This window comes from Parasteatoda tepidariorum, chromosome 8 (genome assembly GCF_982258835.1).
Source record: "Parasteatoda tepidariorum strain Cologne lab strain chromosome 8, Ptep-v5.0, whole genome shotgun sequence".
Taxonomy (NCBI): Eukaryota; Metazoa; Arthropoda; class Arachnida; order Araneae; family Theridiidae; genus Parasteatoda; species Parasteatoda tepidariorum.
Genome location: NC_141762.1, coordinates 7,450,347 through 7,467,872, shown reverse-complemented (window position 1 = coordinate 7,467,872; position 17,526 = coordinate 7,450,347). Strand labels below are relative to the sequence as shown.

The following is a 17,526-nucleotide window of genomic DNA, read 5'->3' as shown; positions in this document are numbered from 1 at the left end:
GAGGACTTAAAACGAAATGTTCATCACTTGGACTGCAAATTACAGAAAGAGAACTTGTCTATTATACTGTTAGAGGATTAAGAGGAAAATTTGCAAAAATAAGAGAGATCTTGAAAACCCAACGCGAAAAACAAATGGAGGAAATTTTAGAAATACTGCGGGAAGAAGAAAACAGCTTATCAAAATTAAGAAATGAAATTCCTAGACGAACAGAAGCATTCGGAGTAAAATATAAATATGAAAATAGAAGCAGGAAGAAATGTTTCATCTGCCATAAAACGAATCACCTAGCTAAAGACTGCTACTTCCGAAACAAGAACGAGGGAAATCAAAACCAAACATATCAAGAAAAAAGAACATTTTCGAACTATAAATCGGGCATGAACAAAATCAAAAACAATAACGCTCATTGTGCATTTGAAAATCGAGATAAACATTCTAGTGAAAATTTTGCACTTACCGCAGAACAAGAACAACACCAAATAAATTCAAGTGCTACCGGTAAAAACAAAACTGTTTTCATTTTGGATTCTGGTGCTACTTCACACATGGTAAAAGATTTAAACTTTTTTGAAAACTTAAATCATGTTAATGGAATAATACAATTAGCAGGTAAGAAATCAAATTTAATTTCTAAAGGAATTGGCATTGTAAAAGCTACAACAACAGTTGATAATTGCAGTAAAAATCTAACAATATACGATGTAATATATGTACCAGATTTAAGAAACAATTTAATTTCAGTATCTAAATTAATTGATAAAGGTTATAAAATTGAATCTAAAGGTAATGATATTTTGATTTTAACTAATGATAATCGCAGTGTTTTAAAAGCCGTAAAAGTAAACAATCGTTTTGAAATTTTAATGGAACCGTGTAATAACATTTCACCTAAATTTTTTGATTATAACGATGTAAACAATTCTGAGTTAGAATGTAATGAAGTAAGTAATCTGGATACTTATAATCTTTGGCATAAAAGACTATGTCATTTAAATCCACAATACATGGTTAAAATGCAAAATGTTATTGGCATAAATTTTAAAGATTTTGAAAATTATCATTGTGAATCTTGTGATATAAGTAAAGTAACTCATAAAAGTCATCCAACAATTAATATTGCACAAAGTAATTCTATATTAGAGTTAATTCATGCGGACCTAGCAGGCCCAATATATTGTGATTCAAATATTTTTTAGTACTAGTGGATGATTTTTCTGGGATGTACTTTTCTTATTTTTTGAAACATAAAAATGAAGTATTTGAAATGTTTTGTATGTTTAAAGAAAGATATGAAAATTTAATGAATAAGAAAATCAAAAGATTCAGAACAGATAATGGTCTAGAATTTGTCAATAACGAGATTGATAGTTTTCTAGAAAAATACGGGATCATACATGAAAAAACAGTACCGTATAATCCTTCGTCAAATGGATGTGCTGAGCGAGCCATAAGAGTATTAGTAGAAAGGGCTAGGATATTATTATATGAAAGTGAATTACCATTAAAATTTTGGGCTGAAGCAATAAATTTTAGCACACACATTTCTAATCTTACACCGCGTAAAAATAAACAGAATCTTCCGATTGAAATATGGTCAGGAAAAGAACCTAAACTTAACTACTTAAAAGTATTTGGATGCGTCGTTTATTTTCATATACCTAAACAATTCCGTAATAAATTTGATGTTCCGGGAAAACGTGGGATTTTCGTCGGTTATTCTAGAGAAAGGCGCGCTTATAGAATATATGATGTCGATAAAAATATTGTAATTGAAGAGCGATCTGTTAAATTTAACGAATCATTAAGGGGAAGTAAATTTCTGACAAACAAAAATGAATGTAGCATATGGAACATTGAGGATTTGACCCACTTTAATATATCTCTACCACAGATCGAAACTGAAACCCAAAACTCCCCTCGAACTGAATCAAGCAGTGAACATTCTTTTTCTCATAAATCGTCCCAAGAAAGTGCCGATTCGCAAAACGAAAATAATCAAAATACTCCGGCATTAAGACGTTCTGAAAGAATTAAAAATAAAATATCAGCTAACGCGAACTTAGCCTTGAAAGGATCATCTATTCCTCATAATTATGACCAGGCGATAAATAGCAATAAATATTCCGAGTGGAAAACCGCAATGGAAAACGAACTTCTTTCGATAGAGAAACATAAGGTTTTCGAATTAATTGAGAGGCCTAAGAAGGAAAAAATAATAAAAAGTAAATGGGTGTACACAATTAAAAATAACGATAAAAACAAAATTTACAAAGCGCGACTGGTTGCAGCAGGGTTTAATCAAATAAAAAATTTTGATTATTCTGAATCATATTCACCTGTGGTAAATATTGAATCATTCAGGTTATTAATTGCTTTAGCAGCAAAAATGGATTTATTTGTTAAATTTTTTGATATTAAAACTGCATATTTATATGGTGATATTGATGGAACTCTGTATATGGAACTACCTCCAGGTTTTGAAGATAAATATGGTAAAAATAAAGTGTGTAAATTAAATAAAAGTATTTATGGTCTACCTCAATCTGGTAGAAATTGGCATATAAAGTTAAAAAATGAACTTAAAAAGATTGGTCTCACTCAACTTGCATCTGACAATTGCGTATTTACTAAAATTAATGATAATGACTTTTTCGCAATTTGTGTATACGTAGATGATTTGGCAATATTTTCTAATAATTCGAAATTATACAAGGAAATTATTTCAAAACTTAATCAAACATTTGAATTAAAAGAAAAAACTAATGATTCAAAATTTTTAGGCATTGAGATTTCACAAAAAGAAAACGGAATTGGTCTATCTCAAACTCATTACATTGAAACTTTAATGAAAAAATATGGTTTGGAAAATTGCAAGAAAACAAATATTCCCATAACTAAAGGTGAAGATAGATGTTTTAATCCTACTGATGATTTAGTAGATCAAACTGATTATCAGGAAATCGTCGGTGAACTTTTATATTTAGCAAATAGAACCCGACCAGATATTGCTTTTTTTTTTTTTTTTTTTTTTTATTTTTAACAAACAAATATAACTTTATTGAGAACAAAAACACATAAATACAAAGAATATATATTCGTCGTCAAGAGGAAAATCCTGTCCAGGCGACAAAGAAAAGTAATACAATAAATTTAAAATAGAAATTTAAAAAAAAAAAAAAAAAAAAAAAAAAAAAAATACAATCATAAATTATTTTGCTCATCATAAGACGTCATATATTGTTGAACACTGTTTTGTAACTAGTTATTTATCACAATTTAATAAACGTCCTGAAAAAAGGCATTATGTTTTGGCCAAGAGAGTTTTGAAATATTTGAACGGTTCAAAAGATAGAGTCTTGTTTCATAGTAAAGAATTCGGTTTTTTAAGCTGTAGTGCGGATGCAAGTTGGGGCAATGCAGAAGGAGAAAAATCTTTTTCAGGTTGTGTAATTATGATAGGTAATTCTCTTATAGCATGGAAAAGTAGAAAACAAAGATGTGTAGGACTTTCAACATGTGAAGCTGAATTATTTGCTGCAGCTGACACAGCTCGAGAACTTACTTGGATAATAAATATGTTAAATGAATTGAACTGTAAAAAATTTATTGATGCTCCTGTTACTATATGTTTTCTGATAGCCAAGCAGCTATTGACTGGTTGAATAATGGTAAATCTTCTAACAAAACCAGGCATGTAAATCTTAAATTTCATTTTGTGCGAGATATGATAGAAGATAAAATATTGAAAACTGTTTATAAGAATACTAATGATAATATTTCTGATTTTTTAACTAAAGCTGTAACTTTTGAGAAGTTAATTTTTTCTTTGGAAAAAATAAGTTTAATTTGAAATTTATGTTAAGAGAATTAATATTTTTTGTGTGTATATTGTTATATGTGTTAAAAAGTAAAATCCTTCTCGTAGGGGGAGATTGTTGTCATTCCCTGGGAAGGATAGCTACGAAGTCTTTTTCTTTTTATACCGCCAGATGGCGTTCTTTTTAAATTTGTATGTGTTTGTTTGCTTTTTGTTAATAAACTTTTACTTTCTGTCTGAATCTCGATCCACGGACTACATATATATATATATATATATATATATATATATATATATATAATATATATATATATATATATATATATATATATATATATATATATATATATATATATATATATATATATATATATATATATATATAACCTTTTAATATTAGCCGTAATCATTGTGAGGCAAATTTCTGGAATTCGGGGTCAAAGTGGCCAGTTATATCGCTTTGCAATTCGAACACTAACAATTAAGTGATTTTAAAAATTCTATATTAACGCCAATTTAATACCATTACGATAAATTTATAGGATTCATATCAAACTCTTAAAAAGAACTGATGACTTTTATGTAATAATTTTTCAAAAAAGACTAATTTTGAAAAATTTAGAATATTAAAGCAAATGGACGACATCACATTATGAATTTATCCATTATTTCATCTAAACATCATTTTATCTAAAAAGGTAAAAAATTTTTTAAAGGAAAATTTGAAAAATTTAGGCTATGTCCATTTTCTCAAACAAGCCTTTCAAGCTATACTTAGAATAAAAAAAACGCTAACGAACAACCCAATTAGTAGGCTAGATATTTAATAAATCACAACACATTCATTTAAACACAAAAACATGCGTAGAATAGATTTTGAATTTTTAAGTTGCAACCGATTTTACTTGGATTTTTTACAACATTAGAAAGACAATTGTTTTTAAGATACATATCACACAAGTGTAGTCACTCAATATATTTTTTAGATTAATAATTATAAATACAACATACTTGCTTCATTCAATTTAGATTTTTTAACTAAATATTACTTAGTAGGATTTTTAACAAAAAACTAATTTTATCAGTTCACATTTAAATTCATCAGAGTTATTTGAACCCAGGACTTCAATAAAGCATGTCAGCATTTTGTTTATCAGTTGAACAATATTTTATGTTCATTAAACTTCATTAATTTTTTTTATCAAATGAAATTGCACCACCACTTTCTTTCCCCAAACTTATCACTTTGTTCATCTATATTAAGTTGAAGAAATTTAGTTTATCGTCATTTCTTCTGTCAGAGCTTTAATGGAGACTAATTCTCATCAACATTCTACAGTTGCAGCTTCGGAACTTAATGTTGCAACTATAGATTGTTCCCTTGAACACCAACTTACTGGACATCCATAGAGAAATAAACATAGCCTAGAGTACTTCAAACTACTAGTAGAGTATGTTGCAACTATAGATTGTTCCCTTGAACACCAACTTACTGGACATCCATAGAGAAATAAACATAGCCTAGAGTACTTCAAACTACTAGTAGAGTATGTTGCAACTATAGATTGTTCCCTTGAACACCAACTTACTGGACATCCATAGAGAAATAAACATAGCCTAGAGTACTTCAAACTACTAGTAGAGTATGTTGCAACTATAGATTGTTCCCTTGAACACCAACTTACTGGACATCCATAGAGAAATAAACATAGCCTAGAGTACTTCAAACTACTAGTAGAGTATGTTGCAACTATAGATTGTTCCCTTGAACACCAACTTACTGGACATCCATAGAGAAATAAACATAGCCTAGAGTACTTCAAACTACTAGTAGAGTATGTTGCAACTATAGATTGTTCCCTTGAACACCAACTTACTGGACATCCATAGAGAAATAAACATAGCCTAGAGTACTTCAAACTACTAGTAGAGTATGTTGCAACTATAGATTGTTCCCTTGAACACCAACTTACTGGACATCCATAGAGAAATAAACATAGCCTAGAGTACTTCAAACTACTAGTAGAGTATGTTGCAACTATAGATTGTTCCCTTGAACACCAACTTACTGGACATCCATAGAGAAATAAACATAGCCTAGAGTACTTCAAACTACTAGTAGAGTATGTTGCAACTATAGATTGTTCCCTTGAACACCAACTTACTGGACATCCATAGAGAAATAAACATAGCCTAGAGTACTTCAAACTACTAGTAGAGTATGTTGCAACTATAGATTGTTCCCTTGAACACCAACTTACTGGACATCCATAGAGAAATAAACATAGCCTATAGTACTTCAAACTCTATATACAATGGGGTTTATTCTAGGCGAATTTTGAAAAGCAATGCGCTGTTTTGAATTTTAGATTAAAAAAAATTTAGGCACACTTTATCCGGATGGGTGCATACAGAAAGGAAAAACGTTTTATTTACACCAATTTCTTTCATACTTTAGTAGTTTTTGCAGTCATTTTGACATTGTTTTATTTTAATAAGTTGCTAATGAATGATATTAATACGACACAAACTAACTCGTTCTAACTTTAAACTCGTTCATAAATTTAATTTGCGACAACTCTATTGTAATCATTCTCTGATCATTTTTTCGACAGTTATTTATAAATTTTTCAGCAATTTCCACAAGGTTTTTTATTTTTAAATTTTGCATTTCAATAATAATTTATTTTGAGATTTGTATTGAACCATTTCATCGTGAATCCATATCGTTTTCTGGTCAACTATTGATGGATTTTTCAATCATTTCCAAATGGTTTTTTTCATCGTATCGTTTTCTAGTAAGCTAACGATGACCTTTCCTGTCGACGACCTGTCTAACGTCAACAGTATTTTTTTTGTAAACATTTTTTTCAAAATTAGTCGCATTTTAGATATATTTTGGAAGAAATAGTAGTCATGGTAGTCACCCTTTCATTTCAGTGATAAATAATCACATTTAAACTACCAGTGGAGGTTCTTGTTACATCGTTGGTTTAGGTCACTTTTTAAAGCTGGCATTTTTTTTCCGGCGATGGTCTGCATGCACAACCAAATCAAGAGTCAGGTAAATTATTCAAAGACATCAGACCATATCAGGAAGAACACAAGAATCACATTAATAAGGGCATGGAAATAACCACTACCCACGTAACAAGTCAACAAAAAAAACTTGCGACCTAAATTAAATAAACCAGTCACATTTACTCATCGTTCACATTTCAGAGCATATTTATCTTATTTTTGTTGAATTAACTTTTTATAGTTAAAGATTTTTTTCAATATGAAAAATATTATTTAATCCAAGCAACAAAAAGAAAAAGTAAAAAAAATAAAAATGACTTTTAAATAAAAAAAAATTCTATTGGTATCGTTCACCAATTCATTAGATTTGAGAAAAAGTGGCTACTAAGTTATTAAGATTCTACTAGCCACTAACTACTAACTGAAAATTTAATGTCTAAATAAGTATTTGCAGTGGAAGTACTGCAAAATAACTTGAATAAGGTTTGTTTATTGCTAAACAAGGAAAAATAATCCCCAATTAGTTACAAATTTTTAAATGACACCAGAGAGTTGAGAAAGAAAATGTGTGTCTTTACTTAATGGTAACACACATTTAGCAACAAAAAAAATTGAACTTACTGGCTTTTCTTTTTTGAACTGAAAATTATACATCTGAGTTCTTAACACAACAGATCTATCACTGCCGATAAAAGGTAAGCACCACCCATTAACATCATCACTTTTAAAGAGATAAGACCTAAAAACATCTTATTTGTGAATTAAACAAAACTATCTATGTATACATTATAATACATTTCTATCTTAATATATGTATAAGACAAAAGGAGAGCATCCTGAATAACTTTTGATCAAATGATCAGATTTCCACATCTTAGAAATCAATGTTAATAACTTGAGAAGATGACTTTACATATGCTAATTCATTAGGGCAGGTAATATTTTACATTGGGAAATAAGGCACAAACACAAACTTTATCTGAACAAAAATGCCTTTTTTTCAACAATTTTGGTCAATTGACTGTCACACTAAGCAAGGTAGCTACAATCTGAAAAATATAATTCCAATAGTTTAGGCAGGAGAGCAGCCCAACGTTTGGTACCTATTAATGTTAATTTCACCATTTTGTTCTATACCTCAAGAACTTTTTAAATGAATCAAAAGATTTTTGCACAATTGAAAAATTTGTTATTGGAAAATAATTCTATTTAATAATTATTTTTGTTATAATTATTTAATAAAAGCTGAGAAAATTTGGAATGGTATTGTATACAAATTGTTACATCGTTTGTTGGTTGAATAATGTCTAAGTTATTCAATTTTAAACAGCGATACATTAAATGCTTTGACACGAGAACTATTCGACCAATTTCAGTCAAATTTGTATTTAAAACTGCATACTTTAAAATAGTAAAAAAATTTTATACCTTAAAATTCAAACTTTTTTTGTTGATAATTATTAAATAACTTGCAAAAAAACAACAGATAATTATAAAAGATAAATTTTTACATAGAATTATCTTTGGATGAATGAGTTTTATCCTTGTGTATAAAAATGTTTAAATTTCCTTTAAAATTTCTTGAGATATAGTGAAACACGCAGAACAAGAAATTAACAGTAAGGAGCCCAGAGTTCAGAGTCTGATGTGTTCCCTCTAAACTGTTGGGACCATATTTCCTAGATTGTGGTTACCACCATGGATGGCAGTACTTTTACTTTCGTTACTTGCACCGCCGGTACAAGTAAAAAGTACGTACTTTTACTTGTACTTCGTTACTTTCCAAATTTAGTACTTTTACTTGTACTTTCGTTACTCTTTTAGGGAAAAAGTACAAGTATTTGTAACGGAAATGTCGAATGAAATCGTTACTTTTTTCCAAAACTGGGTAAGCTTTCTAAAAAAAAATTTAATGAAAAAAAATTATCATGTTTTTTTAATTTGTAAAATTAATGTGCAATATATATACATTCACAGCTAACTTCGTGCTTAAATACCTTGACCTCCCGTGGAGTGCTTATTCAGCGTGGATAAGCACGTTCTGAGAAATTCTCGCAGCAGACTCGTGGACACCACTTTCGAAATGCAATTTTTTTGCAAAATGAATAAAAATATTAATTAGCAAGTTATTTTCATTCATTTTCGAGTTTTATGCATTTATTTAATACATTGTAAATAAAAAATGTTGGATTTTGTTATTAAGTTTTTTAATTTTCTTTTTGAACTCACTAATAATACATTAATGACTTAACACATTTTTTACTAAATACATTTTTACCTAGTACATTTTTTACTAAAATTATGTTTATGCCCGACCTTATTAAACAACGCCCAGTCAAATCTCTAAAAACTTCAAAACTATTTGTGCTATAGAAAACTATTGTAACTCTTGAAAACTCGAAGGTATTAATTTAGCCGCTGATACTAAAATTCGTTTACAAATTTTAATTATTCCGTTAGGCAGAAATGTTCGGAAAATGATTTTCTCGCATGACTTCAGCATTAGCCATAGCTACAAATAAAACTGTAGACTGTTCTGTTTCAACTTATACTGCACATTCAATTATTTTTTACTAGTTCAAAGATCACAAAGCTATCGGAAACCCCGTATTTGCTTTGTTTATGTTTGTGCTTTTAAAACGCGTTTCTACAGAGTAAAACAATTTTAAATCAATGGTAATTTAAATAAATAAAAAATTAAAATCAATAGATAAAATTTCTTTTTCGTGCAAATCCATAAAAAGTTTAATATTAAAATTATATTTAATTTTAAATTTATATTATACGATTATATTATAAAATTATATTATAATATTCTTCCGAATTTAGAAATAAATTAATGTCCATAACTTTCAAAATTAAAAATAATTAAATAAATAACAACAATTTTGCAAAAGCATTAAAGAACATAAGAATATTATTCAATAAAATTTTAGGTTACTTTGAATTTTCGGTTTCCTAGAAATGTACTTTTAAATCGTTACTTTTTATGTTCAGTACTTGTACTTTTACTTGTACTTTTTACTCGTTACTTTTTAAAATAAGAACTTTTTACTATTTACTCGTTACTTTTTTTTAAAAATACTTGTACTTTTACTCGTTACTTTTTAAAAGTAACGTTGCCATATATGGTTACCACCCCAATTTTCAGGGTCAAGAATCCGAATCCATCAAAAGAAAGACACGTTATTCTGAGAGAAAACAAATTTCAGTAAACAATTTTGTAACTTAATATCGTCTGTACTGATTAAGTAGCACATTTAAGACAAGCTTCTTAAGCCATTAAAACTGCATCTAAGTATGTGAAAATTTAATCATTAAAATTATTCAAGTTGTTGTCACTTTTTTATTTTGCACACTACACAATTTCCTACTGATTTTAATACACATTTTATATGTATTACCTTTGTACATCTTTTATGCACCGAAAGTCTGGGCCTCTTAATGTTGACTGCACTTTTTTGTTTCACACTATCTCTGGAAATATTCAAGAGAGCTAATAATTTTTACTAAAAATTATAAAACTCCCTTATTTTAAAATAATTTTGTACAAAGCTAATTCCTCAGTTGTAAATTAAGTGCAAAAAGTTCTTAATTAGCTTCAATTACTCAAAGAGATTTAACAAAATATGCAAATGGTTAAATGAACATTAGAGGTCTTAACTTTTGACCTCTTCCCTGATAAAAACTATTGTGATCATAATTTCCAGCTCGCAGCTGCCTCCCTCCCTATTGTTTCAGGATAAAAAATTCAAATCTGTTGGGAAAAAAAGGTATGTTCATTCAGATAAAGTACATTATTTAAGTCAGATTTCATAACTTAATGTATCTTCTTTACAAACTGATTAGCTGATTGAAACTGATTAAAGGTCAGACTGTCGAAAGTTCAAGGTCATAATTCAATATTTCGAAATCCAATTATTATACCATAAGCTATAAGAATGTTCTGTTTTTTATTTTGTGCAATGTGCAGCTGAACAAATAAAGATAAATAAGTCACCTTTTTTTCAAGTTATATTCAGGATCTGGCATTTTCTTGGAAAATAATTTTTCTCTCAATAACTTCCTGAGTGGTATTAACTCATTGGCATGATGTAAACCATGGATAGCTGACTGCCAAGTAGCAAAATTTATAGTACTTCCCTGGAGATAAAAAGGAAAGAAAAGTTAAAAACGAAAATTTCCATAGGAGGGTCACAAAATGAGAAAAAAACGGGAAAATACTTAACAGGTTCTCTCTCTTCTGTGAGATAGGCCTCTACTGACAAAATATCACCTACAAGTGAAAAATCATTTTTAAAATAGAAAGAGTACTGCTAAATTATATTAGTTGGCAATATTATTGTGGGGCTAATCTTAAAACTAATGAAAATATTTTGTTTTATAACAGATGAACAGCCAACCCATTTTGAGTTTCGTGACAAACTGTTTTTGATTAATTTAACCTACACTTGTGTGACGTGGATAGGAAAATCACGAAATCTTTCGACAGTTAGCCCAACAGCAGGCGATTCTAACCCACAATCCATCTACCACTCAGGATATTTGAGGTCTGTGGTCGGTGCGAGCAGGGATCAGAATTCCTATCAACTAGCTATCATTGGGATTCTAACCTTATTAAGAGACTTTTTTAGGTCTCCTTATTAAGACGAGAGCCTTATATTATCCTCTTCTCTCCCATTTAATTTGTTTCCCATTTAATTGTTATATGTTTTAAAGTAACCACCCCCTCAAACTGTAAAAGTTTGTATAACATTACTTTTCAATGAATTTTGTGAGTTATGAATTATATACTTATGAATTTTAACTTTTATAATGAATTTTATCCTTTTATCATATTTTTCGGTTATGAAAATCCCCATACTGTTTTGACAAACCTCTAGCAGATTTTAACTAGTTTTCAAATCTGAAAAATTTCAAAGACGCCAAAGATGATAAGAAAGCCCTAGTATTAGCATTGAAGAACACTGAAAAATAAAGAACTGAATAGTTCGTTTTGAAACCATTTTTTGAAGCAGTAAACATTACCAGACTACTTTCAAATCATGACAAATGAAAACCATTAAAAGATGAATATTTGTTCTGCGTCAGTACAATAAAGACAAGTTTTATTGCAAAAGAATGACAAGTAAAGAAGTATTTTAATTTTTAAAATTACTTTTTTTGGCAGGAAGTTTTAAGAGTTTTCAATATGATCTTATTAATGGAGCACTGAACAACTCATAAAAATTTGAGATCAACATACAGAAAATATTTTAGTAGTATTGCAGTGTAAAAAATAATAATCAGGATATTTAAAGAGTTAAAAATCAGGATAAATAAGAACAAAATATTCATTATCAGGAATATTGGGACATTGATTAACTCTGAACAAACGTTAACTTCACGGAGTGTCTCTAAACAAGTCAATTTCAGGCAGTAATTTTAAATCAAGATTTGAGCAAGCCCACAAGCTTTATTTACATGACACATATTTTAATATTTTTTGATAAATTTAAGGAATTCTTTCATAAAAAAAATACCTTATTAGAATGAAATAATAACAAAACAATTCAGAGGATTTAATATCTTATTGGACTGTCATGGGTAGATAAAAGAAAAAAAAAGGAATAAGTAAAGGTATTACCATCAAATTTCTTTCTCACATACTCTATACCAAAATCAGAAGGTATGCTGTCGAAACCACACGATCCAATTATGTAGAGATTTTTCTTTTGAGCTTCCTCAAAATATTTCAATTGCATTGATTCTAAAAACTGCAATGGAAAAAAAAAGTAAATTCCTTCTGTACCAAATTTTATTTCCCCTATAAATTAATAATTTATAAGCGTAACTCCTCACAATTGTTTTTTTATAGTTTTTTTTCGTATACTATTTTGAGAATTAATAATAAAGCTTTGATTTATATTTTTTTTTAAACTTTAGATTTGCTGAACTGTGGAGCCCTAATGCTTCATCACAGCTCTCAAGAAAAAGAAAGATCGACCGTCCTTCAAGAAAGTTGTTCTGACCAAGCTCAAGCAGTTAATTCAGTCAGAAACGCTATTCTGACTCAAACACTTTTTAACAATTAAAATAAACAAATCTCTTTTTCCTTTTCCAAAAAATAAATAAATAATATAAAATCAACATGTTAGTAACACATATGCATATATATATATATATATATATATATATATATATATATATATATATATATATATATATATATATATATATATATATATATATATATATATATTATTGCGCTTAAGCTGCAAGTAAACAGAACTCATTAGATAAGTTCATAACGAAGAATAAAACAAAGAAAAATAATAGACATATGAAAAAGGGGGGGAAATAATAAGTGAAAAATAACAAACAACAGTTTATTAAAAATAATAATAAAGAAAAAAATTAAAAAAATTAAAAAAAAAAATCATGAAATGTTAATTAAAAAACCGGAAAAAAAAGGATATAATCTTTTTTTCAGCCCACACGATTATATCCGCAAAACAGAGTGCTTTCTGATATTGTATCAATAAAGCCAAAGCTAAATAAATTAATACAATAGTGTGAGGAGCACTCAAAAAAATTTTTTAAAAAATAACAACAAATGAAATAGATCACAAAAAGTACAAATAAGTAAAAATAACATGTAAAAACAGATAATAAAATAAAATAAAAAGAAAATAAAAAGAAAATAAAATAAAAAGATAATAAAATAAAATAAAAAGAAAATAAAAATACAATATCAGAAAGCACTCTGTTTTGCGGATATAATCGTGTGGGCTGAAGAAAAGATTATATCCTTTTTTTTCCGGTTTTTTAATTAACGTTTCATGATTTTTTTTTTTTTTAATTTTTTTAATTTTTTTCTTTATTATTATTTTTAATAAACTGTTGTTTGTTATTTTTTACTTATTATTTCCCCCCCTTTTTCACATATCTATTATTTTTCTTTGTTTTATTCTTCGTTATGAACTTATCTAATGAGTTCTGTTTACTTGTATTTATTTATATATATATATATATATATATATATATATATATATATATATATATATATATATATATATATATATATATATATATATATATATATATATATATATATATATATATATAATTTGGGTCCGTTAACGGACCCTTTACAAATTTGTTTATCTACATTATTGTTTTGTTAATCGAATAAACCCTTCCCAGGAAAGGGGGGGGGGGAGTAAGACAGATGTAAACAAACTAAGTTTTGTCTTCGGCAGACGCTTCTTCTTTTATTCGTCCGAAATGAATATTTCGCTGCAGCAGTATAGGCCAAATACCTAATATTTGCATGCTGCATCTCTAATTTAGTAACAGCAATTGCTGTTTATTTTGCAAAATTTAATTTTTTTTAATTATAACTTTATAGTGTTGAGCATAATTTTGTATGTCTTTACAATTTAAAAACTCCTTGAAAAAGTTTTTTGCAATAACAGGATCCTATTTGCACAAATTCACAAAAGCAGGACCCTGGTTGAAAGAATGTGACTAAGCAATGTATTGCCGATTTTCGACAAGGATGTAGAAATTTCTTTTAGATTTTGTAGGATGTAGATTTTTTCGGTGCGCAGATGAGGTTGTCCTTGTCTAATGCAGGGCATTCTCGACCAGCAACACTCCTCCCCAAAAAATCATACAAATTTTCAATGCAAATTTATCACTGACAGCACCACGGAACAGGCAAAGAAGAAGTAGCAGAATACTAATGTAGCATTAGCTAGTCATAGTTCCAGTTGCAAACACATAGAGGGACATATTGCCATTAATTACATTTGCCAACTCATACCATGACACTACATGTAGAATATCAGCAATACCAATCAGATCATTTGCCTTCAACAATCAGATGAGAAACTGGATCTACTCCCATCTGAGAATAATAAGCAAGCCCAGTCCTCTCTGCTCCAACTGCAACAAGACCTACCCCCGTGATATCTGCGACGCATTGCAGCTGTTTGAAATGATTTCCAAAGGCTTGAAACTCTGTGGCTGACGTCAACCTCTTTGGCAACATCTGCAAATGTTTAGTCTTCTTCAATCCTGCCGATAATACGGTCACACGTAAAATCATCTAAATGACGCGAGAAGATACATAAAAAATAGTTTATCGATTGATTGTTTCCTGTTAAACTTTGATTTCGAACAAAGCTCAATAGGAGTCTCTTGTCAGCACTGTCATTTGACAAACCAAGTCGACAATCCAAAATTTGCCTACACAAAACAAGTCTTACTGTATCTTGCACATTCGCTAATTTTCACATTTTCCTACCCCCAATTTTTTATTGCTATTATTCATATTATCATCTGACCTTAGCGATTGTCCAGCAATGTAGTAGATAAACTATATTCACTTAGATAAGCTTAAAAACACACTTATTAATACATTAATCAGAAGAGTGTCCAAATTTAGAAAAGTAGATATCCTGTAATAAATAAGTACTGTCTTGATAAAAAAAAATTGAATTTTTTCGAAAGTTGACAATAGCTTTACCTACGCTCTACCGCGGACTCATTATTTTAATTTTATTTTAAACATACATGCAAGGACCGATCAAGACAAATCCAGGCCCAAGGCCCATCAAATTTTCCGGGCCCCTTACAAAATATTTTGAAATTATTTTTAAATTTTATATTATTAGAAATTATTTGAAATTATTTTATAGCAAAATATATTTTATAGCAAAACAACAAAACAATGTTAAGTCAAAATAAAAATAGTTTGGTGACCACAAACAATTGAAATCATTATCTGAATTATTTTTTTTATTTAATACTTTAACCAAAATAAAGATAGTCCATCTTTCATTAGACTCTTTACTAATTTTTGAGGCCCCTAAAAAATTGTGGGCCCGAGGCCCATGCCTATTGCGCCTAGGCGATAATCAGTCCCTGCATATATGCAAAAAACAGCTAAGCACATTGGAACAAGAGCAACAAAATAATAGTAAAAAAATAAAAATAATGTAAGCATATTAAAGATATACCTGTGGCTCTCCACTAACATCGACATAGTGTGCTCCATTTAGTACACATTGCTTAACTAAAGGTTCTCCATAAAATCGATACTACAAAAAAGTGGATCGCTTAAATATCAAAAATAATATTTGTGCAAACAATCAAATGAATTTGCTTACAAATGTGCCAATAATATATAGAATATTTTTGTTAGCAAATATTTTTATAAAGGGAGACTTTTTATACGTGAAAAGCGTGCTTTGCAATCTAAACTGCACGAAAACTAAATTGTTTCTAGTTGTTCATATATGTATCCAATATTGTTGTCTCGAATCATTAAAATAACATACATGAATAACAAAATAATTGTTTAATAACTGTGCAACATTACTTTTAAAAAAATTCTTCAATTCTAATGCAACAACAATCTACTAAGTTAAAATGAAGTAATTAATTAATTTATTAAATTAAATTAACTAAATAAATTTATCTACTATAACAATCTACTAAGTCAATGAAACATTACTTTTATAATAAATTAATACATGTAAAAAAACATGTTCATGCTTCACAGCATGCCTTTAAACAACTTTTTCAATTGCACATTAATCGAAAAAAATGAATAATCCTATCACACATTTGAATTATGAAAGAGTGTATGCAATTAAGCAATAGCCCATTTTTATATTGTTCGGTGTGCTAACTTCAACCATGGCATCCTTTTTTCAGTCACAAAAGGATATTTCATAAATTAAGCTTTAATAGAGAAAAATACCCTTTCAATATGTTTTGAGAAAGAGAAAAACAAATCAGTGTTAAATAGACAAGGGATGCATTGTTTTAACATATATTTTAAGTGAATGAAATATATGAACACATTTAATGAGTTGAAGGAGTTAAGTAGGGGCGGGTTAGACAGGTGAGGGGGCCACCGCACAAGACCCAAATCTAATATTCAGTAAATTATTTATTTCCTCTTTTTTTAAAGTACTGTTTGCCTTAAAAATATATCTATATATTATTTTTCATCAATTATATATTCTTGGGTTAATTTTTTTATGGTTAAAATTCTCTAAGTAAAAGTTTTACTAAATAAAGAATAGAGTGCAGTGGAAAAACCACTTGTTTGACATTGAAAAGAATGAGTTCAATGTTTTCAAGAGAGGATCTTTTCTGCAGAGATTAACGGTTCAAAAAACCATCCAAAAAATAAGCCAATATTCTCTAAAGTTAAATGCAAGATAAAAACAGGGGCTGGAGTGACCTTACAGAATGACCATGAGCTCATATTTTGTGGCCAATTGAGCCTGTGTGTCTCTTAATACAACGTGAATTGCTGATACAAACCTTCACCCAATGGAAAAAGCACCTTTAAGAGCTTTTAAAAAATGAATATCGAAAATAAGCACTTTTTAAAAACGCTACGCACCATGATGACATATTAAAATATGGAGATATTAAAAACCAAGTCTAAAACTGAAACAAAAGCTGCGAAAACAGCACAAGCACGAAGATAGCGTGAATTTATTCGTAGTTGATTGAAAATGATTTAATTATCTTCTATTTGTTATTTTTATGGAATAAGGATATTTTGATGTTTGTTTACCTTAAAGCCCTATTGTCCGGAAAAATCTAATTTGAGGACTTGCGAAAGTGCCGACGATTACGGGATATGGAAATTTCCACTTTAGTCATTTCTTTCTAAGTAA

At 28.9% G+C, this 17,526-nt stretch overlaps 1 protein-coding gene across 1 annotated transcript in view; it reads right to left on the bottom strand.

Annotated features, from left to right (window-relative positions):
- Positions 1-17,526, bottom strand: part of LOC107457316 (saccharopine dehydrogenase-like oxidoreductase) — a 66,232-nt gene that overhangs the window by 24,469 nt on the left and 24,237 nt on the right. The window contains exons 3-7 of the mRNA XM_087149774.1: positions 15,847-15,927; positions 12,468-12,597; positions 11,071-11,117; positions 10,842-10,984; positions 7,463-7,580 (exon numbers count right to left, since the gene is read on the bottom strand). Of these exons, the coding sequence (XP_087005900.1) occupies positions 7,463-7,580; positions 10,842-10,984; positions 11,071-11,117; positions 12,468-12,597; positions 15,847-15,927 (519 nt within the window). The remainder of the gene's footprint in view (positions 1-7,462; positions 7,581-10,841; positions 10,985-11,070; positions 11,118-12,467; positions 12,598-15,846; positions 15,928-17,526) is intronic.